Source organism: Tachyglossus aculeatus, chromosome 26 (genome assembly GCF_015852505.1).
Source record: "Tachyglossus aculeatus isolate mTacAcu1 chromosome 26, mTacAcu1.pri, whole genome shotgun sequence".
In the NCBI taxonomy this organism is placed as follows: Eukaryota; Metazoa; Chordata; class Mammalia; order Monotremata; family Tachyglossidae; genus Tachyglossus; species Tachyglossus aculeatus.
In genome coordinates, this window is record NC_052091.1 from 3,073,521 (window position 1) to 3,099,923 (window position 26,403).

General features: G+C 52.2%; 1 protein-coding gene across 1 annotated transcript in view; it reads left to right on the forward strand.

The window, feature by feature from the left end:
* The window catches only part of ZNF541 (zinc finger protein 541), a 64,665-nt gene that overhangs the window by 15,225 nt on the left and 23,037 nt on the right, over window positions 1–26,403 (forward strand). The window contains exons 3-8 of the mRNA XM_038767660.1: window positions 1,310–2,522; window positions 8,906–8,961; window positions 13,897–14,056; window positions 16,636–16,794; window positions 18,578–18,902; window positions 21,363–21,429. Of these exons, the coding sequence (XP_038623588.1) occupies window positions 1,310–2,522; window positions 8,906–8,961; window positions 13,897–14,056; window positions 16,636–16,794; window positions 18,578–18,902; window positions 21,363–21,429 (1,980 nt within the window). The remainder of the gene's footprint in view (window positions 1–1,309; window positions 2,523–8,905; window positions 8,962–13,896; window positions 14,057–16,635; window positions 16,795–18,577; window positions 18,903–21,362; window positions 21,430–26,403) is intronic.

Here is a 26,403-nt window from a genome sequence, read left to right on the forward strand (position 1 = left end):
GATATTAATCAACCAGTCAATCAATCAATTGTATTTATTGAGCGCTTACTGTGTGCAGAGCACTGTACTAAGCACTTGGGAGCATACAATATAACAATAGACATAGTGCCCACAATGAGCTAGAGGAGGAGACCGATATTAATCAACCAGTCAATCAATCAGTTGTATTTATTGAGCGCTTACTGTGTGCAGAGCACTGGACTAAGCGCTTGGGAAGTACATGTCGGTAGCATATAGAGACGGTCCCTACCCAACGACGGGCTCCCAGTCTAGAAGGGAGCCCACTGTTGGGTAGGGACTGTCTCCATATGTTCCCAATTTGTACTTCCCAAGCGCTTAGTACAGTGCCCCGCACATAGTAAGCGCTCAATAAATACGACTGATGAGGATGACGATAGAAGGGGGAGACGGACAACAAAACAAAACATGGAGAGGGGGGTCCAAATGGGCGCGTAAGTGGTAGCCAACGTGTGTCAGGCCGGCTAGAAGCAGCGTGACCTCCTGGGGAGGTCACGGGCGTCCGGCCTGACTGATGTGGCTCTACCCCCAGCGCTTAGCACATAGGAAGCGCTTAGCAAGTACCGTATTACTTGCTCCATTCAGGGGCCGCCCGCGCGGGTGGGCCGGGGGCGGACTCGGAGGTCATCAATCGTATTTATTGAGCGCTTACTATCAATCAATCAATCAATCGTATTTATTGAGCGCTTACTATGTGCAGAGCACTGTACTAAGCGCTTGGGAAGTCCAAATTGGCAACACATAGAGACAGTCCCTACCCAACAGTGGGCTCACAGTCTAAAAGGGGGAGACAGAGAACAGAACCAAACATACCAACAAAATAAAATAAATAGGTTAGAAATGTACAAGTAAAATAAATAAATAAATAGAGTAATAAATATGTACAAACATCTATACATATATACAGGTGCTGTGGGGAAGGGAAGGAGGTAAGACGGGGGGATGGAGAGGGGGACGAGGGGGAGAGGAAGGAAGGGGCTCAGTCTGGGAAGGCCTCCTGGAGGAGGTGAGCTCTCAGCAGGGCCTTGAAGGGAGGAAGAGAGCGAGCTTGGCGGAGGGGCAGAGGGATTGGGGGCAGTCCAGGCCCGGGGGGAGGACGTGGGCCGGGGGTCGATGGCGGGACAGGCGAGAACGAGGTACAGTGAGGAGATTAGCGGTAGAGGAGCGGAGGTTGCGGGCTGGGCAGTAGAAGGAGCAGAGCACTGTACTAAGCGCTTGAAGCACTGTACTAAGCGGGTCGGCGGGGGTCCCGAGCGTCCCCGTGTCCGTGTTTTCTCCCCCCCCCCCTCAGGACCGGGCACATGCTGACCCACCAGAAGACCAAGCCGTTCACCTGCCTGGAAGCGGGCTGCAGTAAGAGCTACTGCGACTACCGTTCCCTCCGGCGCCATTACGAGGTGCAGCACGGGCTCCGCGTCCTGAAGGAGCCCGCCGGCGTGGAGGGCGGCGGGCGCTCCCTCCGCCTCCGGGAAGCGGCGGGCCCGGCGGGGCTGCGGGGCCTGCGGGCGCTGGTGCAGCCGGGGGCCCGCTCCCCCGCGGCCATCGTGCCGGACCGGGCCCTGCTCCGGTGCCTGGTGAGCAGCCTCGTGGGCCCGAAGCCCCCGGACCCCGGCCAGCGGGCGGAGGGTCCCGCGCCCGACGGCCCGGGAGCCTCCGACCGCCCGGGCGACGCCGGGCAGGGCCTGCCTCCCTTCCCGCCGTTCCCCGGCCGGGGGTCCCCCCGGGGCTCCCGGGGCCGAAACGTCCAGTGGGTGCTGAACTGGCCGGCCGGCACCAAGGGCCGAGGGGGCGGGGTGCTCGTGGTCCACGGGCCCTCCGCGGCCCCCCGGGCCCGGCCGGAGGGGCCCACCGACCCGGCCGGGGCGTCGGCCCCCCGGGACGCGGGGGCCGCGCCGTCCTCCCGGGCCGCCACCGCCCTCTGGCCGGCCCCGGGGGAGCCCCGGAGAGCGGGCACCCACGCGAGCCAAGCCAGCCCGAGCCGCCGGCCGCCTTCCCCGGAGTCCCCGGGCGGCACGGACCGCGTGCCAGCTTTCCTCCGGATCACCGAGTCGCAACGGATCCTGCCCCGCACGCTGGGGGCTGAGCCCCAACCCGGGCCGCCCCCTCCCCACGACCCCCCGCTGCCGCCCAGCGACCCGTTCCTTCCGCTGTCGCCGTCCCCCGGGTCCGAGTCGCCCCCCGCTCTCCTGGGGGGGCTCTCCCCGGGAATCGACCGGAGGCGGGAGCCCGAGGGAGCCCAGGGGAGGCCGATGGGCCTACTGCTCCTCGACGACGCGGTGCCCGCCGAGGGCGGGAGCCGGGCCTCGGCCCCAGAGCCGGGCTTCAGGCCCCTCCCGGCCGCCCGCCGCTTGCCCGGCCTGCGCAGGGACCGGCTGGACATGCTGGACTCGTGCTGCACAGCCTCCCCCAGCCAGGTGGCCATGGCTTCCTTCTCGGCGGCCGGGGCCCCCGCGGAGGCGGACGGGGCCGGGCGGCCCAAGCTGACCCTCTCCAACAGGATCCAGGTACCCGGCGCCCGCCGCTTCCCTCGGGCCGCGGGCTGGGGGCCGAGCGCTGGGCGGGAGCCTTCCGACGCCGGGCGGTGATCCATCCGTCCGTCGGTGACGTTTATCGAGCGCTCGCTCTGTGCGGAGCACTGGACTGAGCGCTCGGGAGAGCGTCGCGATCCGTCGGCCCATTTGCTCCTCTAAAACCAACCTCCTCACCGCACCTTTATCTCATTCATTCAATCATATTTATGGAGCACTTACTGTGTGCAGAGCACTGGACTAAGCGCTCGGGAGAGCGTCGCAATCCGTCGACCCATTTGCTCCCCTAAAACCAACCTCCTCACCGCACCCTTATCTCATTCATTCAGTCATATTTATTGAGCACTTACTGTGTGCAGAGCACTGGACTAAGCGCTTGGGAGAGCGTCGCGATCCGTCGGCCCATTTGCTCCTCTAAAACCAACCTCCTCACCGCACCTCTATCTCATTCATTCATTCATTCAATCATATTTATTGAGCGCTTATGGTGTGCAGAGCACTGGACTAAGCGCTCGGGAGAGCGTCGCGATCCGTCGGCCGATTTGCTCCTCTAAAACCAACCTCCTCACCGCACCTCTATCTCATTCATTCATTCATTCAATCATATTTATTGAGCGCTTATGGTGTGCAGAGCACTGGACTAAGCGCTCGGGAGAGCGTCGCGATCCGTCGGCCCATTTGCTCCTCTAAAACCAACCTCCTCACCGCACCTCTATCTCATTCATTCATTCATTCAATCATATTTATTGAGCGCTTATGGTGTGCAGAGCACTGGACTAAGCGCTCGGGAGAGCGTCGCGATCCGTCGGCCGATTTGCTCCTCTAAAACCAACCTCCTCACCGCACCTCTATCTCATTCATTCATTCATTCAATCATATTTATTGAGCGCTTATGGTGTGCAGAGCACTGGACTAAGCGCTCGGGAGAGCGTCGCGATCCGTCGGCCGATTTGCTCCTCTAAAACCAACCTCCTCACCGCACCTCTATCTCATTCATTCATTCATTCAATCATATTTATTGAGCGCTTATGGTGTGCAGAGCACTGGACTAAGCGCTCGGGAGAGCGTCGCGATCCGTCGGCCGATTTGCTCCTCTAAAACCAACCTCCTCACCGCACCTCTATCTCATTCATTCATTCATTCAATCATATTTATTGAGCGCTTATGGTGTGCAGAGCACTGGACTAAGCGCTCGGGAGAGCGTCGCGATCCGTCGGCCGATTTGCTCCTCTAAAACCAACCTCCTCACCGCACCTCTATCTCATTCATTCATTCATTCAATCATATTTATTGAGCGCTTATGGTGTGCAGAGCACTGGACTAAGCGCTCGGGAGAGCGTCGCGATCCGTCGGCCCATTTGCTCCTCTAAAACCAACCTCCTCACCGCACCTCTATCTCATTCATTCATTCATTCAGTCATATTTATTGAGCGCTTATGGTGTGCAGAGCACTGGACTAAGCGCTCGGGAGAGCGTCGCGATCCGTCGGCCCATTTGCTCCTCTAAAACCAACCTCCTCACCGCACCTCTATCTCATTCATTCATTCATTCAATCATATTTATTGAGCGCTTATGGTGTGCAGAGCACTGGACTAAGCGCTCGGGAGAGCGTCGCGATCCGTCGGCCCATTTGCTCCTCTAAAACCAACCTCCTCACCGCACCTCTATCTCATTCATTCATTCATTCAATCATATTTATTGAGCGCTTATGGTGTGCAGAGCACTGGACTAAGCGCTCGGGAGAGCGTCGCGATCCGTCGGCCGATTTGCTCCTCTAAAACCAACCTCCTCACCGCACCTCTATCTCATTCATTCATTCATTCAATCAATCATATTTATTGAGCACTTACTGTGTGCAGAGCACTGGACTAAGCGCTCGGGAGAGCGTCGCGATCCGGCAGCCGATTTGCTCCTCTAAAACCAACCTCCTCACCGCACCTTTATCTCATTCATTCAGTCATATTTATTGAGCACTTACTGTGTGCAGAGCACTGGACTAAGCACTCGGGAGAGCGTCGCAATCCGTCGACCCATTTGCTCCCCTAAAACCAACCTCCTCACCGCACCCTTATCTCATTCATTCATTCATTCAATCAATCATATTTATTGAGCACTTACTGTGTGCAGAGCACTGGACTAAGCGCTCGGGAGAGCGTCGCGATCCGTCGGCTCATTTGCTCCTCTAAAACCAACCTCCTCACCGCACCTCTGTCTCATTCATTCATTCATTCAATCATATTTATTGAGCGCTTATGGTGTGCAGAGCACTGGACTAAGCGCTCGGGAGAGCGTCGCGATCCGTCGGCCCACTTGCTCCTCTAAAACCAACCTCCTCACTGCACCTCTATCTCATTCATTCATTCATTCAGTCATATTTATTGAGCGCTTACTGTGTGCAGAGCACTGGACTAAGCGCTCGGGAGAGCTTCGCGATCCGTCGGCCCATTTGCTCCTCTAAAACCAACCTCCTCACCGCACCTGTATCTCATTCATTCATTCATTCATTCAGTCATATTTATTGAGCGCTTACGGTGTGCAGAGCACTGGACTAAGCGCTTGGGAAATACAAGTCGGCGACATATAGAGACGGTCCGTACCCCGCGACGGGCTCACAGTCTAGAAAGGGGAGACGGACAACAAAACAAAACATGTGGACGGGTGTCAAGTCTTCTGAATAAATGCTCTTAGAACAGCGCTTTGCACGTAGTAAGCGCCTAACAAATACCATCATTATTATTAATAAATAGAATTAAAGCTAAATGCACATCATTAACAAAAGAAATAGAATAGTAAATATGTACAAGTAAAATAAATAGAGCAATAAAACCGTACTACAAACATATATACAGGTGCTGTGGGGAGGGAAAGGAGGAGGTATTCGACAGACGGTCGCTCTCCCCACCTTCAGAGCCTTATTATCAATCCATCGGTCGTACTTACTGAGCGCTTATTGCGCACCGTGCACTGTACTAAGCGCTTGGGAGAGAACTATTAATATAACAGACACGTTCCCTGCCCACAAGGAGCTTGAAATCTAGAAAGGAAGGCACGTCTCCGAGAGGCCTTCCCCGACTGAGCCCTCATTTCCTCTTTTCCCACTCCCTTCGGCGTCACCCCTGCAATTGGATTTGCTCCCTTTACTCACCCCTCCTTCGGCCCCACGGCTCTTACGTCCACACCGGTAATTAATTTGTTTATATCAATCAATCAATCGTATTTATTGAGCGCTTACTGTGTGCAGAGCACTGGACTAAGCGCTTGGGAAGTCCAAGTTGGCAACATATAGAGACAGTCCCTACCCAACAGTGGGCTCACAGTCTAGATGGGGGAGACAGGGAACAAAACCAAACATACTAACAAAATAAAATAAATAGAATAGATATGTACAAGGAAAATAGAGTAACAATTGTTACTCTATACCCTATAATGTTACTCTATAACATTGTTCTGTGGCTTCCAGATAAGAGAAAGAGATACTGATTTGCAATCCTTCAGCCATCACGGGAAGGATAAAACAGACCAGGTATCGAGAGGGGCGGGAATTGATGATAAAGTTTTCTCAGGATGTCGGAAAGAGGAGGATTGAGGGCGTCAGGGGGTAAATTTGAGGAATTTCGCAGCCTGGGAGGGATAATTCAAGTTTCAAAGTCCAACCTGCCGAGAAACTCTCTGATTACGTACTGGCCTTTGGAAGGAGATCGAAGATCATCGTCTGGAAACGAGATCTGGTTTTTAAATCATCAGTGTCATCGGCGGTATTTCATTCATAAATTCATTCATTCATTCATTCAGTCGTATTTATTGGGCGCTTACTGTGTGCAGAGCACTGGACTAAGCGCTTGGGGAGTCCAAGTTGGCAACTTATAGAGACGGCCCCTACCCAACAGCGGGTTTGTGACTGCTTGGGAGAGTACAGTTCAACAGAGTCAGCGGACACGTTCCCTGCCCGCCACAAGCTTACGGTCTAGAGGGGAGACCGACGTTAATATAATTCATTTTATAATCAGTAATTTGGAGATATGTACGTTAAGTGCTGTGGGGTTGAGGGTGGGATGAATATCAGAAGCCCAAAGGTCACAAGATAAAGGGCCTAAGATGACGCAGAAGGGCGGGGAAGGCCTCTGGGAGGAGATGTCACCTTAAAAAAAGCTTCGAAGGTGGGGAGAGTGGCGGTCAATCAATCAATCAATCAATAGTATTTATTGAGCGCTTACTGTGTGCAGAGCACTGTACTAAGCACTTGGGAAGTACAAGCGTATATGGAGATTTGGATATATATATATATATATTTGTATATATGTTTGTACATATTTATTACTCTATTTATTTTATTTGTACATATCTATTCTATTTCTTTTATTTTGTTAGTATGTTTGGTTTTGTCTCCCCCTTTTAGACTGTGAGCCCACTGTTGGGTAGGGACTGTCTCTATATGTTGCCAATTTGTACTTCCCAGGCGCTTAGTACAGTGCTCTGCACACAGTGAGCGCTCAATAAATACGATTGATGATGATGATGGTGATTTGGAGGTGTAAGATTGTTGTGGGCAGGGATAGCGTCTGCTGTATTGTCCTCTCCCAAGCATTCATTCATTCAGTCATATTTATTGAGCGCTTACTGTGTGCAGAGCACTGGACTAAGTGCTTGGGAAGTCCAAGTCGGCAACATATATGGTTGCCAATTTGTACTTCCCAAACGCATAGTGCAGTGCTCTGCACATAGTAAGCGCTCAATAAATACGATTGATGATGATGATGATGAAGTATATATGTTTGTACATATTTATTACTCTATTTTACTTGTACATATCTGTTCTATTTATCTTAATTTGTTAGTATGTTTGGTTTTGTTCTCTGTCTCCCCCTTTTAGACTGTGAGCCCACTGTTGGGTAGGGACTGTCTCTGTGTGTTGCCAATTTGTACTTCCCAAGCGCTTAGTACAGTGCTCTGCACATAGTAAGCGCTCAATAAATACGATTGATGATGATATAGAGACGGTCCCTACCCAGCAGCGGACTCAGAGTCTAGAAGGGGGAGACAGACAACAAAACAAAACATATTAACAAAATAAAGCACTTAGTACAGTGCTCTGCACATAGCAAACGCTTGATAAATATGACTGACCGACTGGCCCCACTACCATTTTCTAGTTCAGTCAGCCTTTAAAAAGCGTGGCGTAGTGGAAAGAGCCCGGGTTTGGGAGTCAGAGGTCATGGGTTCTAATCCCGGCTCCACCACGTGTCAGCTGTGTGACCTTGGGCAAGTGGCTTAACTTCTCCGTGCCTCAGATAATAATAATAATAATAATAATAATAATAATAATAATAGCATGTATTAAGCGCTTACTATCATCATCATCATCATCAATCGTATTTATTGAGCGCTTACTATGTGCAGAGCACTGTACTAAGCGCTTGGGAAGTACAAATTGGCAACATATAGAGACAGTCCCTACCCAACAGTGGGCTCACAGTCTAAAAGGGGAAGACAGAGAACACCACCAAACATACTCACAAAATAAAATACTATGTGCAAAGCACTGAAAATGGGGATGAAGACTGCGAGCCCCACGTGTAATAATAATAATGATGGCATTTATTAAGCGCTTACTATGTGCAAAGCACTGAAAATGGGGATGAAGACTGCGAGCCCCACGTGTAATAATAATAATAATGATGGCATTTATTAAGCGCTTACTATGTGCAAAGCACTGAAAATGGGGATGAAGACCGTGAGCCCCACGTGGGACAACCTGATTACCTTGGGTCTCCCCCAGTGCTTCGAACGGTGCTTGGCACATAGTAAGCGCTTAACAAATACCAGCATTATTATTATTATTACGATTATTATTCTGGCTGAGGTAAAGGTGAAGTAGAAGCATTGTGGATTTAGCGGAGAGATAGCGAGTTTGGGAGTTAGGGGACCTGGGTTCTAATTCTGGCTCCACCACTTCATTCATTCATTCATTCAGTCGCATTTATTGAGCGCTCACTGTGTGCAGAGCACTGTACTAAGCGCTTGGGAAGTACAAGTTGGCAGACGGATGACTTCAGGCAAGTCGCTTCATTTCTCTGTGCCTCAGTTTCCTCCTCTGGAAAATAAGGGTTCGATCCCGGTTCTCCCTCCTACTTAGACCGGCCGCCCCGTGTGGGAAAGGGACACTGTGCCCGACCGGATTATTTTATAACTTCCACAGCGTCGGGCCACGTGATGTGTTTAACCAATTCTCCAGTTATCATGAGGTGGTGGAAAATTGTCTTTTTCTTTAAAGAGTGAACCGGGTGCGTGGCTTGCGGTTGCAAATCCTGACCCCTGGACTTCCAAAATTCTAAAATATTCCTATCTCTTTAAATCTTCAGGGTGGAAATGTCTACAGTTTTCTTAATCCAGAGGAAAAAGGCTTGTCACCTGAAGGGTAAGCGGAAAGAAAAGCGAACTGTTTTTCAACTTTTGGATGAATCGGTGCTTCTCAAACCATCGGTGGCATTCATCAACCAATCAATCAATCAATCGTGTTTATTGAGCGCTTACTGAGTGCGGAGCACTTGGGAGAGTACGGTACGGTGAGGTAATCAGTCAGTCAATCAATCAGTCGTATTTATTGAGCGATTACTGTGTGCGGAGCACTTGGGAGAGTACGGTATGGTGAGGTAATCAGTCAATCAATCAATCAATCAATCGTATTTATTGAGCGCTCACTGTGTGCGGAGCACTTGGGAGAGTACGGTACAGTGAGGTAATCAGTCAATCAATCAATCAATTGTATTTATTGAGCGCTTACTGTGTGCGGAGCACTTGGGAGAGTACGGTACGGTGAGGTAATCAGTCAATCAATCAATCAATCGTATTTATTGAGCGCTTACTGTGTGCAGAGCACTGGACTAAGCGCTTGGGAAGTCCAACCTGGCAACATCTAGAGACGGTCCCTACCCGACAGCGGGCCCACAGTCTAGAAGGGGGAGACAGAGAACAAAACAAAACGTATTAACAAAATAAAATAAATAGAATAGATATGTACAAGTAAAATAAATAAGTAAATAGAGTAATAGTCGGATTTATGGAGTGCTTACTGTGTGCGGAGCGCTTGGGAGAGTACAGTACAGTGAGGTAATCGGTCGAATTTATTGAGTGCTTACTGTGTGCAGAGCGCTTGGGAGAGTACAGTACAGTGAGGTAATCAGTCAGTCGAATTTATTGAGTGCTTACATTCATTCATTCATTCAGTCGTATTTATTGAGCGCTTACTATGTGCAGAGCACCGTACTAAGTGCTTGGGAAGTACAAGCCCCCTCCTTCCTCTCCCTTTCCATCCCCCCGCCTTACCTCCTTCCCTCCCCCACAGCACCTGTATATATGTATATATGTTTGTACGGATTTATTACTCTATTTGTTTTACTTGTACATATTCTATTTATTTTATTTTGTTAATATGGTTTGTTCTCTGTCTCCCCCTTCTAGACTGTGAGCCCACTGTTGGGTAGGGACCGTCTCTAGATGTTGCCGACTTGGACTTCCCAAGCGCTTAGTCCAGTGCTCTGCACACGCTAAGCGCTCAATAAATGCGATTGAATGAATGAATTCAAGTTGGCAACGTATTGGGACGGTCCCTACCCAACAGTGGGCTCACAGTCTAGTCTGCGCGCTTACAGTGCGCAGTAGTAAGTGCTTGGGAGGCTACAGTGTAGCGGAGTTGGTGGACACGTTCCCTGCCCTCAGTGAGCTTCCAGTTTAGAGGGGGAGATGGACGTAATAGAAATAAATATATAAATATAAATCAGTAAATGACCGATACGGACGTAAGTGCTGTGGGGCTGGGAGGAGGGGAAGAGAAAAGGAAGCAAGTCAGGGCGAGGCTGAAGGGAGGGGGAGATGGAGAAAAGTGGGGCTTAGTTTTGGAATCAATCAATCAATCGTATTTATTGAGCGCTTACTGTGTGCAGAGCACTGTACTAAGCGCTTGGGAAGTCCAAGTTGGCAACGTATAGAGACGGTCCCTACCCAACAGTGGGCTTACAGCCTAGAAGGGGGAGAAGGCCTTTTGGAGGAGATGGGTGGGAAGAGTCACTGTCGGTCGGAACTGAGGAGGGAAGGCGGTCCGGGCCGGAGGCAGGACGTGCGCCGGGGCTCGGCGGCGAGCCAGGCGAGATGGAGGGAAGCAGCGTGGCTCAGTGGAAAGAGCCCGGGCTTTGGAGTCGGAGGTCATGGGTTCGAATCCCGGCTCCGCCACCTGTCTGCTGTGTGACCTTGGGCAAGTCACTTGACTTCTCTGGGCCTCAGTGACCTCATCTGTAAAAATGGGGATTAAGACTGTGAGCCCCACGTGGGACTACTTGATCACCTTGTATCCCCCCCCAGCGCTTAGAACAGTGCTCTGCACATAGGAAGCGCTTAATAAATGCCATCGTTATTATTATTATTATGGAGGCCCGGGGAGAAGGTCAGCGTTAGAGGAGCGATGTGTACGGGCCCGGCTGGAGAAGGGGAGAAGCGAGGTGAGGTAGAAGGGGGCAATGGGGTGGGCTGCTTTGATAATAATAATAATGGCATTTATTAAGCACTTACTATGTGCAAAGCACTGTTCTAAGCACTGGGGAGGTTACAAGGTGATCAGGTTGTCCCACAGGGGGCTCACAGTCTTCATCCCCGTTTTACAGATGAGGTCACTGAGGCCCAGAGAAGTGAAGTGACTTGCCCAAAGTCACCCAGCTGACAGTTGGCGGAGCCGGGGTTTGAATCAATCGATCAATTGTATTTATTGAGCGCTTGCTGTGTGCAGAGCACGGTACTAAGCGCTTGGGAAGTCCAAGTTGGCAACATATAGAGACGGTCCCGACCCAACAGCGGGCTCACAGTCTAGTTCAGTCTTCACCCCCATTTTCCAGATGAGGTCACTGAGGCCCAGAGAAGTGAAGTGACTGGCCCAAAGTCACATAGATGACAGTGGGCGGAGCCGGGATTTGAACCCGTGACGTCTAACTCTTTGGAGCCCCCTTCTAGACTGTGAGCCCGCTGTTGGGTAGGGACTGTCTCTATATGTTGCCAACTTGTGCGTTCCAAGCGCTTAGTCCAGTGCTCTGCACACGGTAAGTGCTCAATAAATACGATTGATTGATTGATTGATTTCCACTGCGCGCGCCACGCTGCTTCCCTTCACTTCTCCCGCTTCTCGACTGTGAGCCCACTGTTGGGTAGGGACCGTCTCTAGATGTTGCCGACTTGGACTTCCCAAGTGCTCAGTGCACACAGTAAGCGCTCAATAAATACGATTGATTGATTGATTCTGGGGAAGCAAGCGCTCAGTGCACACAGTAAGCGCTCAATAAATACGATTGATTGATTCTAGGGAAGCGAAGGGACTTCCCTGAGGTCACACAGCAGACACGTGGCCGAGCCGGGATTGAAACCCAGGCCCAGGCTCTATCCTCCGGGCCGCACCGCTTCTCCTTGCAAGGCAGAGAGGGAAATTGGGCATCATCATCATCATCATCAATCATATTTATTGAGCGCTTACTATGTGCAGAGCACTGTACTAAGCGCTTGGGAAGTACAGATTGGCAACACATAGAGACGGTCCCTACCCAACAGCGGGCTCACAGTCTCAAAGGGGGAGACAGAGAACAAAACCAAAGATACTAACAAAATAAGATAAATAGAATAGATAGGTACAAGTAAAATAAATAGAGTAATAAATATGTACAAACATATATACATATATATAGGCACATAGAAAGCACTTCACAAATGCCACAACTATAACAGCATTATATTATTATTAAGGCATATTGAATAGATCAGGGGTAACAAGTCTGACCTTGGACTTACAACACAATTGGTTCCTGAAAAACACATTCAAGTCGGAATCAGCCTTCCCCTCGGAATAATAATGACGGCATTTATTAAGCGCTTACTACGTGCCAAGCACTGTTTTAAGCGCTGGGGAGGTTACAAGACCATCAGGTTGTCCCACGGGGGGCTCACGGTCTTAATCCCCATTTTACAGATCAGTTGTGGCCCCGGCCCTCGGGATTCCCGGGGCATCGCTCCCACAGTCCTCGCCTCAAACGTCACCCCCCGGGCACTGGATCTGCGCCCGCCCGATTCGGAGACGAGAGGGCACCCGTCCTCCCGGACCCCTCTGTTTTTCAAAAACGAACAGGGCCCGGAACAGGAGATGGGCGGCGGGGGTGAAAAAAAACCCCACCACATCTCGCCTAACACATGTTTTCCATTTGCGGCCTCGAAATTTCAGGAATTCCGCGCGATCCGTTGAGCGCTGGGCCTGCCCCGCGGATGGGGGTGGGGCGGGGAGCCGGCCAAATGGCTTAGAGGGCACGGGAAAAAGAAATCGGGGCCGGGGGGCGACGCCTCAGTGAGAAGCAGCGTGGCTCAGTGGAAAGAACACGGGCTTGGGAGTCCGAGGTTGTGGGTTCTAATCCCTGCTCCGCCACGTGTGTGCTGTGGTTTTTTTTTATAATAGCATTTATCATCATCATCATCAATCGTATTTATTAAGTGCTTACTATGTGCAAAGCACCGTTCTAAGCGCTGGGGAAATTGCAAGGTGATCAGGTGGTCCCACTGGGGGCTCACAGTCTTAATCCCCATTTTCCAGGTGAGGTCACTGAGGCCCAGAGAAGTGAAGCGACTTGCCCAGAGTCACACAGCTGCCTATTGGCCGAGCCGGGATTTGAACCCGTGACCTCTGGCTCCAAAGCCCGGGCTCTTTCCGCTGACCCCTGCTGCTTCCCCAGCTGCTTCTCTGTGTGACCTTAGGCAAGTCACTGGACTTCTCTGCGCCTCAGTTCCCTCATCTGTAAAATGGGGGTTCAGACTGAGAGCCCCACTTGGGGCAGCCTGATCACCTTGTAGCCCTCCAGCGCTTAGAACAGTGCTTTGCACGTAGTAAGTGCTTAACAAATGCCATTATTATTATTATTATTATTATATATGCTTGGCAGTCGGAGATTAATGGACTGGGGGTGGGTGCAATAATCTCTTTCTTTTAAAGTGCCCCCCGCCTCCCCAAACCTGAGCCCCTTCCCCTTTCCTTTCCCCCCACCTTGCTTCTAGCTGCCCCGGGGGTCATTTTTTATGCCGTCGGCGTGTCTTACCAGTGACTATGTTGCCAGCTTGGACTTCCCAAGCGCTTAGTCCAGTGCTCCGCACACAGTAAGCGCTCAATAAATACGATTGATTGATTGATTGATCGGCTCGGTAGAAGTTCTGCCCTTCTAGGCGTAAAAGAGGGTCAGGGTTGCCGGGGTCGGGGGGTGTGAAAGTGCCAAATCAGCACCAGCCGGCCCTGGCCCCAGAGTGACGCCCCCCGAAATCCTGCCTCTCCCCCTCCCAGCCCCAGGATCGGCGGGATCCCCTCGGCACGGACGGAGCCGGGCGGCAGTTTGGTCTGCCAGAGCTGCGGCCAGTGGTTCTACACGGAGAAGGGGCTGAAGAACCACTTCTGCTTTCACGGCGACCAGTGGCCGCCGCCCCTCCAGAGGCCGGAGGCGCAGGTAAAAGAGCCTTCCTGGGTGCAGAGCGCTGGGCTAAACGCTTGGGAGAGGACTCTTTGTTGACGGCACTACCATCCTTCCCGTCTCACAAGCCTGCAACCTTGGTGTCATCCTCAACTCCGCTCTCTCATTCACCCCTCACATCCAAGCCGTCACCAAAACCTGCCGGTCTCAGCTCCGCAACATTGCCAAGATCCGCCCTTTCCTCTCCATCCAAACCGCTACCCTGCTCGTTCAAGCTCTCATCCTATCCCGTCTGGACTACTGCATCAGCCTTCTCTCTGATCTCCCATCCTCGTGTCTCTCCCCACTTCAATCCATACTTCATGCTGCCGCCCGGATTGTCTTTGTCCAGAAACGCTCTGGGCATGTTACTCCCCTCCTCAAAAATCTCCAGTGGCTACCGATCAATCTGCGCATCAGGCAGAAACTCCTCACCCTGGGCTTCAAGGCTGTCCGTCCCCTCGCCCCCTCCTACCTCACCTCCCTTCTCTCCTTCTCCAGCCCAGCCCGCACCCTCCGCTCCTCTGCCGCTAATCTCCTCACCGTACCTCGTTCTCGCCTGTCCCGCCGTCGACCCCCAGCCCACGTCATCCCCCGGGCCTCGAATGCCCCCCATCCCTCTGCCCATCCGCCAAGCTAGCTCTCTTCCTCCCTTCAAGGCCCTACTGAGAGCTCACCTCCTCCAGGAGGCCTTCCCAGACTGAGCCCCTTCCTTCCTCTCCCCCTCGTCCCCCTCTCCATCCCCCCCATCTTACCTCCTTCCCTTCCCCACAGCACCTGTATAGATGTATATATGTTTGTACATAGTTATTACTCTATTTATTTTACTTGTACCTATCTATTCTATTTATTTTATTTTGTTAGTATGTTTGGTTTTGTTCTCTGTCTCCCCCTTTTAGACTGTGAGCCCACTGTTGGGTAGGGACTGTCTCTATATGTTGCCAATTTGTACTTCCCAAGTGCTTAGTCCAGTGCTCTGCACATAGTAAGCGCTCAATAAATACGATTGATGATGACTCATTCCCTGCCCACAACGAGCGTACGGTCTAGAGGGTGAAGAGGAGCGGACTTGTCTGCCCCTCGGGCCCCCGGGCGGCCCCGGCTTCCGGTCCGGAGCATCGCACCCCCTCGGTGCCCGTCACGGGCCTTCAGTGGAAAGAGCCCGGGCTTTGGAGTCAGAGGTTAAAGGTTCAAATTCCTCCAATCAAATCTTTTAGACTGTGAGCCCGCTGTTGGGTAGGGACTGTCTCTATATGTACTTCCCAAGTGCTTAGTACAGCGCTCGGCACACAGTAAGCGCTCAGTAAATACGATTGATTGAAGTCCCGGCTCTGCCAATTGTCAGCTGTGTGACTTCGGGCAAGTCACTTCTCTGTGCCTCGGTTCCCTCATCTGGAAAATGGGGATTAAGACTGTGAGCCCCCCGGGGGACAACCTGATCACCTTGTAACCTCCCCAGCGCTTAGACCAGTGCTTTGCACATAGTAAGCGCTTAATAAATGCCATCGTTATTATTATTATTATTACCCTCCCCTGCGGGTGGGGGCCCCTGGCTTCACCCGCTGGTCGGATGGGGACGGGATTCATTCATTCATTCATTCATTCAATCGTATTTATTGAGCACTTGCTGTGTGCAGAGCACTGGACTAAGGGCCTGGGAAGCCCAAGTTGGCGACATATAGAGACGGTCCCTACCCAACAGCGGGCTCACAGTCTAGAAGGGATCACACCTGTACTAAGCGCTTGGGAAGTCCAAGTCGGCGACATATAGAGACGGTCCCTACCCAACGGCGGGCTCACAGTCTAGAAGGGATCACACCTCATCATCATCATCATCATCAATCATATTTATTGAGCGCTTACTGTGTGCAGAGTACTGGACTAAGTGCTTGGGAAGTCCAAGTCGGCGACATATAGAGACGGTCCCTACCCAACGGCGGGCTCATAGTCTAGAAGGGATCACACTTATGCTTGCTGGGACTGAATTAATTCAAGGGGCAGCCCAATTAATGATAATACTAATAATGATAATAACTGTGGTACTTGTATGAGAAGCAGTGTGGCTCAGTGGAAAGAGCCCGGGCTTTGGAGTCAGAGGCCACGGGTTCAAATCCCGGGTCCGCCGCTTGTCAGCTGTGTGACTTTGGGCGGGTCGCTTAGCTCCTCTGTTCCTCAGTTTCCTAACCTGTGGAATGGGGATGGCGACTGCGAGCCCCACGTGGGACATCCCGATCACCTTGTAACCTCCCCAGCGCTTAGGACAGTGCTTTGCACATAGTAAGCGCTTAATAAATGCCATCATTATTCATCATCATCATCAATCGTATTTATTGAGCGCTTACTGTGTGCAGAGCACTGTACTAAGCGCTTGGGAAGTACAGATTGGCAACATATAGAGACAGTCCCTACCCAACAGTGGGCTCACAGTCTAAAATTATTATTATTGTCCTAAGCGCTTGGGAAGTCCAAGTCGGCGACGTGTAGAGACGGTCCCTACCCAACGGTGGGCTCACGGTCCAGAAGGGATGGCACTTGGTGGCGTGGCGGGTGACACGGACCGTTGCCCACCCCAACAGGGGCCGTCCCCCCGGCCAGAAGGCGACGGACCCCGCAGCCCGGAAGGCGACAGGCCCGATGAGGGAGACCCGCCGGAGCCGCCCCTGATGAGCCCGGTGCCCGCGGCCGAGGGCCCGCCGGCGGAAGACGGGTCCGAGGTGGGTGGCCGGCGGCCCCAGGTAGCTCCGCTCTGTCGGACGGTGGCGGCGGGAATCCGCTCCCAAATGGGGGGAAACGTGGTCCGCACGCCGCGGCCGGGAGACCGATGACGTCCCAGGGGAGGGGAAGGAGGCCCAGTCGAGGCCCGGGGACGGAAATCCTCGAGTCAGGGGTGGGGAGGCTGAGAATAAAGTCGGGGACCCCCCCGCCCCGTCCATGTGGGGCCCTTGGGCTGGGCAGAAAACCCCGTCTAGACCCTCGGAGGAGAACAGATGGACAATGCGACGTTTGTCTCTTTGTCGCTCTCGTCTGTCCCTCCGTCATTCCCTCAATCAATCAATCAATCGTATTTATTGCGTGCAGAGCACTGGACTAAGCGCTTGGGAAGTCCAAGTTGGCAACATAGAGGGACGGTCCCTACCCAACATTCATTCATTCATTTAATCGTATTTATTGAGGGTTTACTGTGAGCAGAGCACTGGACTAAGCGCTTGGGAAGTCCAAGTTGGCAACATAGAGGGACGGTCCCTACCCAACATTCATTCATTCATTTAATCGTATTTATTGAGTGCTTACTGTGAGCAGAGCGCTGGACTAAGCGCTTGGGAAGTCCAAGTTGGCAACATCTAGAGATGGTCCCTACCCAACAATGGGCTCCCACTTTAGAAGGGGATAATGATGGCATTTGTTAAGTGCATTTATGTGCCATTCGTTCAACCGTATTTATTGAGCGCTTACTGGGTGCAGAGCACTGGACTAAGCGCTTGGGAAGTCCAAGTTGGCAACATATAGAGACAGTCCCTACCCAACAGCGGGCTCACAGTTTAGAAGACAAGGCTCCTCGGCGGCGTCAACTGGGTGACTTCGGAGGAGAGCCCACGTTAAGCCATCGGGAAAGCATTCATTCGTTCAGTCGTATTTATTGAGCGCTTCCTGTGTGCAGAGCACTGTACTAAGCGCTTGGGAAGTCCAAGTTGGCAACATCTAGAGACGGTCCCCACCCACCAGCGGGCTCACAGTCTAGAAGACAAGGCTCCTCGCCGGCGTCAACTGGGTGACTTCGGAGGAGAGCCCACGTTAAGCCATCGGGAAAGCATTCATTCGTTCAGTCGTATTTATTGAGCGCTTCCTGTGTGCAGAGCACTGTACTAAGCACTTGGGAAGTCCAAGTTGGCAACATATAGAGGCGGTCCCTACCCACCAGCGGGCTCACGGTCGAGAAGACAAGGCTCCTCGCCGGTGTCAACTGGGTGACTTTGGAGGAGAGCCCACATTAAGCCATCGGGAAAGCATTCATTCGTTCAGTCGTATTTATTGAGCGCTTTCTGTGTGCAGAGCACTGTACTAAGCGCTTGGGAAGTCCAAGTTGGCAACATATAGAGACGGTCCCCGCCCGACAGCGGGCTCACAGTCTAGAAGACAAGGCTCCTCGCCGGCATCAACTGGGTGACTTTGGAGGAAAGCCCACGTTAAGCCATCGGGAAAGCATTCATTCATCCAGTCGTATTTATTGAGCGCTTCCTGTGTGCAGAGCACTGTACTAAGCGCTTGGGAAGTCCAAGTTGGCAACATCTAGAGACGGTCCCTACCCACCGGCGGGCTCACAGTCTAGAAGACAAGGCTCCTCGCCGGCATCAACTGGGTGACTTTGGAGGAAAGCCCACGTTAAGCCATCGGGAAAGCATTCATTCATCCAGTCGTATTTATTGAGCGCTTCCCATGTGCAGAGCACTGCACTAAGCGCTCACCATCAGGGGGTGGGAAAAGGACCTCTGGACTGTCCCGAACGCTTTTCTCCCTCAGGAGGAGAGCGGGCCGAAGGCAGCGGCCTCGGCCCAGAGGCGCCCGCGGCCCAAGTCGCCGTTCCTGCCCTCGTCCCCGCCGCCGCCGTCGTCGTCGCCCGCCGCCCGGGCCCAGCTCCAGCCGGGAACGGGCGGCTGCTACAAGAGCTGCCTGCGCTCGCCGCTCTTCCTGTGGGACCACCTGCTGAGGGGCCTGTTGGAAAAGTCCCCGTACACGCCGCCCCCCATGCTCAGCCCCGTGCGCGAGGGCTCTGGCCTCTACTTCAACCTCCTCTGCGCCTCCTCGCCCCAGGCCGACCCCGGCCACCTTTACAAGATCCTGCTGGGTGAGCGGAGGAGACACCGGCGCCGTCTTGGGTCGCCCGCTCCCGGGAGGGAGGGACGGACCCTGGATGCTTTCTCCCCATTCTAAAGCTGGGGAAACTGAGGCCCAGTCAGATGCACTTAATAATAATAATAATAACGGCATTTATGAAGCGCTTACTACGTGCAAAGCACCGTTCTAAGCGCTGGGGAGGCTCCAAGGCGATCAGGTTGTCCCACGGGGGGCGCGCAGTCTTCATCCCCATTTTCCAGATGAGGTCACGGAGGCCCGGAGAAGTGAAGTGACTTGCCCAAAGTCACCCAGCTGGCAATTGGCGGAGCAGGGATTTGAACCCATGGCCTCTGACTCCAAAGCCCGGGCTCTTTTCCATTGAGCCACGCTGCGTCTCTGTTGAGCCTTTTAGACTGTGAGCCCACTGTTGGGTAGGGACTGTCTCTATGTGATGCCAATTTGTACTTCCCAAGCGCTTAGTACAGTGCTCTGCACATAGTAAGCGCTCAATAAATACGATTGATTGATTGATTGAGCCCTTGCTGCCTGCAGAGCACTGGACTAAATGTTTGGGAGTAGAACAGTGCTTTGCACGTAGTAAGGGCTTAATAAATGCTCTCATTATTATTATTATTATTATTATTATTGTTATTACAACAGCGTGGCTCAGTGGAAAGAGCCTGGGCTTTGGAGTCGTCATCATCATCATCATCATCATCAAAATGCTCTCATTATTATTATTATTACAACAGCGTGGCTCAGTGGAAAGAGCCCGGGCTTTGGAGTCGTCATCATCATCATCATCATCAAAATGCTCTCATTATTATTATTATTACAACAGCGTGGCTCAGTGGAAAGAGCCCGGGCTTTGGAGTCGTCATCATCATCATCATCATCATCAGTCGTATTTATTGAGCGCTTACTGTGTGCAGAGCACTGGACTAAGCGCTTGGGAAGTCCAAGCTGGCAACATCTAGAGACGGTCCCTACCCAACAGCGGGCTTACAGTCTAAAAGGGGGAGACAGAGAACAAAACCAAACATACTAACAAAATAAAATAAATAGAATAGATAGGTACAAGTAAAATAAATAAATAAATAGAGTAACAAATATGTACAAACATATATACATATATACAGGTCAGTGGTCATAAGTAAATAAATAGAGTAACAAATATGTACAAACATATATACATATATACAGGTTAGTGGTCATCATCATCAATCGTATTTATTGAGCGCTTACTATGTGCAGAGCACTGTACTAAGCGCTTGGGAAGTACAAATTGGCAACATATAGAGACAGTCCCTACCCAACAGTGGGCTCACAGTCTAGAAGGGGGAGACAGAGAACAAAACCAACATGGTCAGTGGTCGTGGGTTCCGATCCCGGCTCCGCCAGTTGTCAGCCGGGTGACTTTGGGCAAGTCACTTCTCTGAGCCTCAGTTACCTCACCTGTAAAATGGGGATTAACTGTGAGGCCCCCCCGGGGACAACCTGATCACCTTGTAGCCTCCCCGGCGCTTAGAACAGTGCTCATAGTAAGCGCTTAATAAAATGCCATCATGCTTCTTCTTACAACAGAACAGTAAAAAGACACATCCCCTGCCCACAGCGAGCTTACAATCTGGAGGGGGAAGATAGACGTTAATAGAAATCAATAAATGACAGATACGGACACAAGTGCCGTGGGGCTGAGAGGGGGGATGAGTCGAGGGAGAAAGTCAGAGCAAAGCAGGAGGCCCAGAGAGGTTAAGTGACTTGCCTGAGGTCACCCAGCAGCAGGCCCGGAGCGGCATTTTGTTAGTATGTTTGGTTTTGTTCTCTGACTCCCCCTTTTAGACTGTGAGCCCACTGTTGGGTAGGGACTTTCTCTAAATGTTGCCAATTTGTACTTCCCAAGCGCTTAGTACAGTGCTCTGCACATAGTAAGCGCTCAATAAATACGATTGATGATGATGATGATGATTAGAACACACGCCCCCGACCTGACGGCCTTTGCCACGAGACCACGCCGCCTTCTACTTTGGAATTGCTTCTCTGTAGAGAAGGAGCGTGGCTCAGTGGAAAGAGCGCGGGCTTCAGAGTCAGAGGTCATGGGTTCAAATCCTGGCTCCGCCACTTGTCAGCTGGGTGACTTTGGGCAAGTCACTTCACTTCTCTGGGCCTCAGTTCCTGTATCTGTAAAATAGGGATTAATGTAACCCCCCCGGGGGCCAACCTGATCACCTTGTAGCCTCCCCAGTGCTTAGAACAGTGCTTGGCACACAGTAAACGCTTAATAGATGCCATCATTATTATTATTAAATCCCGGCTCCGCCACTTGTCAGCTGGGTGACTTTGGGCAAGTCACTTCTCTGGGCCTCAGTTACCTCATCTGGAAAATGGGGATGAACCGGGGGGAGAAGGGGCCGCTCGGTTTCTTGACCCTTGAGGGTTTCTCTTTCCTCGACCGCCACGCCTTACGTAGATCCAGTGGATGCCTCTCTCGGGATAAGCATTTTGAAGGATGACGATACCAGGTTCACCGTCCAACCGTAAGTCGAGGCCGAAGGGAGGCCGAAGGGAGGCCGAGGGGCTCACGGGGGGCGGGTGGGGGGCCGCAAGGGCCGAAACGAGTCGGTTTGGGGGGCAGAGGAGCGAGGTTGGAGGAGCGATCTCTGCTTTTTAAATCCCTCTTCCCCCCTCCACCCCTCTCCATCATCATCATCATCAATCGTATTTATTGAGCGCTTACTATGTGCAGAGCACTGGACTAAGCGCTTGGGAAGTACAAATTGGCAACATATAGAGACAGTCCCTACCCAACAGTGGGCTCACAGTCTAAAAGACTCTCCATCTTCTTCTCCCATCCCTGCGTTGAATTTCCCTGTGTCCTGTGCAGTTTCCCACTCTCTCTCTCGGGCACAGCTGGGGGTTTTTTATAAATGAAGTAGAAGACAACGACAGTAATTATTATCGGGGCGTTTATCGGTTAACGAGTTGCGGCCCCTGATGAAGCGTTCACTGTAGGCCGAGTCCCGGGGGAGACGCAAGGTGATGGGCCGAGAGTCCCTGACCCTGGCTTCCAATCCCTGCCGTGTGACCTCGGGAAAGCCGCTTAACTTCCCCGTGCCTCAGTGACCTCACCCGGAAAATGGGGATTCAAACCGTGAGCCCCGAGTGGGATGACCCGATTTACCGCGTGTCTACCCCAGCGCTTAAAACGGGGCTCGGCCCATAGTAAGCGCTTCGCAGGTACTTTTAGACTGTGAGCCCACTGTTGGGTAGGGACTGTCTCTACATGTTGCTAACTTGGACTTCCCAAGCGCTTAGTACAGTGCTTTGCACACAGTAAGCGCTCAATAAATACGATTGATTGATTGATTGATACCGTAATTATTATTATTAAAGGTCTCCCGATCTCAGAGGGAGGGAGAGCAGGGATCCGTCTTCGCCCCATTTCACCGTGGAGGAGACGGAGGCCCAGAGAGGTTAAGTGACTTGCCCCAAGGTCACACAGCGGACAAGTGAACCAGGATTAGAACTCAGGTCCTGCCGAGGGCCAGGCTCCATCCACTAGGCCTCCCTGCCGCTGTAGACCTATATTTTAGTCCCGGCTCCATCACCCGCCTGCTCGTTCCCCAAGGGCCAGACGCTCCGCTTCCCGGGCCTTCAGTTCCCTCACCTGGAAAATGGGGACTCAGAACCTTTCCTCAATCAATCAATCAATCAATCGTATTTATTGAGCGCTTCCTGTGTGCAGAGCACTGTACTAAGCGCTTGGGAAGTACAAGTTGGCAACATATAGAGACAGTCCCTACCCAACAGTGGGCTCATAGACTGTGAATCCCTTGTGGGACTCCACCCGATTAGCCCGCGTCTGCCCCGGCGCTCAGTAAGGTGTCTGGCGCGCTGTGAGCGCTTAACAAAGACCCCGATCGTTATCCTTACACCCGGACTCACGCATATTCCTCCGTGGTTGCCCCTCTTCCCGGCGTTGGCCACCCACCGCTCAAGTGGCTTCCGCCGGAATGGTTCCGCCGCTGCCGGTCCCCGTCGGGCAGCGTTTATTGACCACCCAGTTGGTCAGTCCATCAAGAGTAATAATAATAATAATAGTTACGGTATTTGTTAGGCGCTTACTATGTGCCAGGCACTGTTCTAAGCGCTGGGGTAGATATAGGGTACTTCCTGAGCACGTGGACTGTGGGCAAGGAATGTGCCTGCTCACTCGGACAGAGCAAGTGCCGGGAATCCAGATGGTCAAGGGTTCCAGCCCCACACTTGTCTGCTGTGTGGCCTTGGGCAAGTCACTTCACTTCTCCGGGCCTCAGTTCCCTCATCTGGAAAATGGGGATTGGGACTCTGAGCTCTATGTGGGGCAGGGACTGTGTCCAACCCGGTTTGCTTGTATCCCCCTCAGCACTTATTACAATGCCTGGTCCAACTTGTACTTCCCAAGCGCTTAGTCCAGTGCTCTGCACACAGTAAGTGCTCAATAAATACGATTGATTGATTGATTGATTGGTACCTGGTAAGTGCTCGACTAATACCACAGTTGCTATTGTCCCAAGCACTTGGTAGAATGCCGAATTGTACTCTCCAAGCGCTTAGTACAGTGCTCTGCACTCCCTACGTGCTCAGTAAATACGATTAAATGAATGATTCATCATCATATTGAGCATGTACTGTGTGTAGAGCACTGTACTATTATCAGTCAATCAGTGGTATGTATGAAATGCTTATTTTTTTTCTTCTTATGGTATCTGTTAAGCACTTACTATGTGCCAGGCACTGTTCTAAGCGCTGGGGTAGATACAGGGTAATCGGGTTAGACACAGTCCCTGTCCCACATGGGGCTCAGTTGTAATCCCCATTTTCTAGATGCAGGAACTGAGGCCCAGGGAAATGACTTACCCAAGGTCACACAGCAGACCAGTGACAGAGCCAGAACTAGTGTGCTCTCTCCACTAGGCTACGTTGCTTCTCTCACAGAGCTCTGTACTAAGCGCTCAGGAGGAGACAATACTGAGGAGACAGGCACAAAAGTATCTTTTTTAGATATCCTTCTAGACTGTGAGCCCACTGTTGGGTAGGGACCGTCTCAATATGTTGCCAGCTTGTACTTCCCAAGCACTTAGTACAGTGCTCTGCACACAGTAAGCGCTCAATAAACACGATTGATCGATTGATTGATTGATCACAGCGAGGAGAGCGAAGGGAAGGGAAAGAAGGAGCAGTGGGAAGAGCCTGGGATCCGCCTGCGCATTCTCCGTCCCACCGGCCGGGATTCCTCTTTCTGGCTTTCAGACACATCCAATCAGTTTCCCTCCTAGGCGTCTAAATGGTGATCCTGGGCACTATCATCGTCAAGGCGGGCTTAGAAAACAACAATAATCGTGGTAGTTGTTAAGCACTCAGTATGTGTCAGGCACTCTACTAAGCGCTGGGGGAGATGCAAGATAATTAGACTGGACACAATCCCTCTCCCGGCCGTCTAAGTCGGAGGGACAACGGGTATCGAACCCCCATTTGACGGATGAGGAAACAGAGGCGCAGAGAATCAGTGAGTGGTAATTCACGAGCGCCGTTTGCAGAGAACTGTACTAAGCACTTGGGAGAAGGCAACGGAGAAGTTAAGGGACTTGTCCAAGGGGAGACTTCCCAAGCAGCGTGGCTCAGTGGAAAGAGCCCGCGCTTTGGAGTCAGAGGTCATGGGTTCAAATCCCGGCTCTGCTGATCGTCAGCTGTGTGACTTTGGGCCAGTGACTTCACTTCTCTGGGCCTCAGTTCCCTCTTCTGTCGAATGGGGATGAAGACTGTGAGCCCCCCGTGGGCCAACCTGATCCCCTTGTAACCTCCCCAGCGCTTAGAACGGTGCTTTGCCATAGTAAGTGCTTAATAAATGCCTTCGTTATTATTATTATTAGAATAATGGTATTGGTTAAGCGATCACCATGGGCCAGGCGCTGTACTAAAAGCGCTAACGGGCGAGCCGGCTTCCCGACTGACCGCGGCGAACTAGCGCAGACCACCGGCGCGAGGGCCCCGCCTCACGCTCCGGGCCCCTCCGCCCCGTTCGGCATTCCCGGGATCCCCCCCGAATTCCCAGAGCCGCACACCTCGTTGGGAAGGGCCGGGGGCCTCTGGAGATAATTAGGAACAGCCGTCCGGCGGGCTCGAGCGCTCGGCCGGCACCGAGCTGTCGAGTCCCACCGCTGGTCCTCGTTAAAAGGCGGGAACGGGGCCAGGGCCGCCGCCTGGCTATTGTCTGGGCTACGAGGGAGGGAGGGGGCCCGCCGCCCCCGGAATCCGACAGGGAGATGGCCGACATCATCATCATCATCATCATCATCATCAATCGTATTTATTGAGCGCTTACTATGTGCAGAGCACTGTACTAAGCGCTTGGGAAGTCCAAATTGGCAACACATAGAGACAGTCCCTACCCAACAGTGGGCTCACAGTCTAAAAGGGGGAGACAGAGAACAGAACCAAACATATTAACAAAATAAAATAAATGGAATAGATATGTACAAGTAAAATAAATAAATAAATAGAGTAATAAATATGTACAACCATATATACAGGTGCTGTGGGGAAGGGAAGGAGGTAAGATGGGGGGATGGAGAGGGGGACGAGGGGGAGAGGAAGGAAGGGGCTCAGTCTGGGAAGGCCTCCTGGAGGAGGTGAGCTCTCAGCAGGGCCTTGAAGGGGACATCACCCCAAGTCCGCCTCTCGGCTCCGGACCCTTTCCCAAAAAAGAAAAGGAGGAAATCCCCCCTTTTCGCTTGCGCTCCCCGAATTGCAGTGGAGACGCTCAGTACGCTGAGCCTTTCCCGAGCGGCGACCAAAGCCGTTCCCCGGGGGGGCAGCGGAGGTGGCCAACCGGAGGCCGGCGATCCACCGGATTTATTGAGCGCCCACCGCGTGCGGGGCTTTGTACTGAGCGCTTGAGACGCGAGTCCGTGTTGGTATGTTTGGTTCTGTTCTCTGTCTCCCCCTTTTAGACTGTGAGCCCACTGTTGGGTAGGGACTGTCTCTATATGTTGCCAATTTGTACTTCCCAAGCGCTTAGTACAGTGCTCTGCACATAGTAAGCTCTCAATAAATACGATTGATTGATTGATTGATAGAGGTGTTTTGACGGGTTTCCTCCCCACGGGGGGCTTTTACAGATGGAGGGGGAGACGGACGTTAAATAAAGGAGTTACGGTCGCGGACGTAAGAGCTGTGGAGCTGAGAAGGGAGCAAATCCAAGTGCGTGGATCAATCAATCGTATTTATTGAGCGCTTACTGTAAGCTCAGTCCAGTGCTCTGCACACAGTAAGCGCTCAATAAATATGATTGATTGTCAGCTGTGTGACTTCGGGCAAGTCTGCACACAGTAAGCGCTCAATAAATACGATTGATTGATTGATTGATTGTCCCCCCACCCCCACCCCTAGGCTGGCTGTGGCCCCAGGGGTCAATCAATCAATCAATCAATCGTATTTATTGAGCGCTTACTGTGTGCAGAGCACTGTAC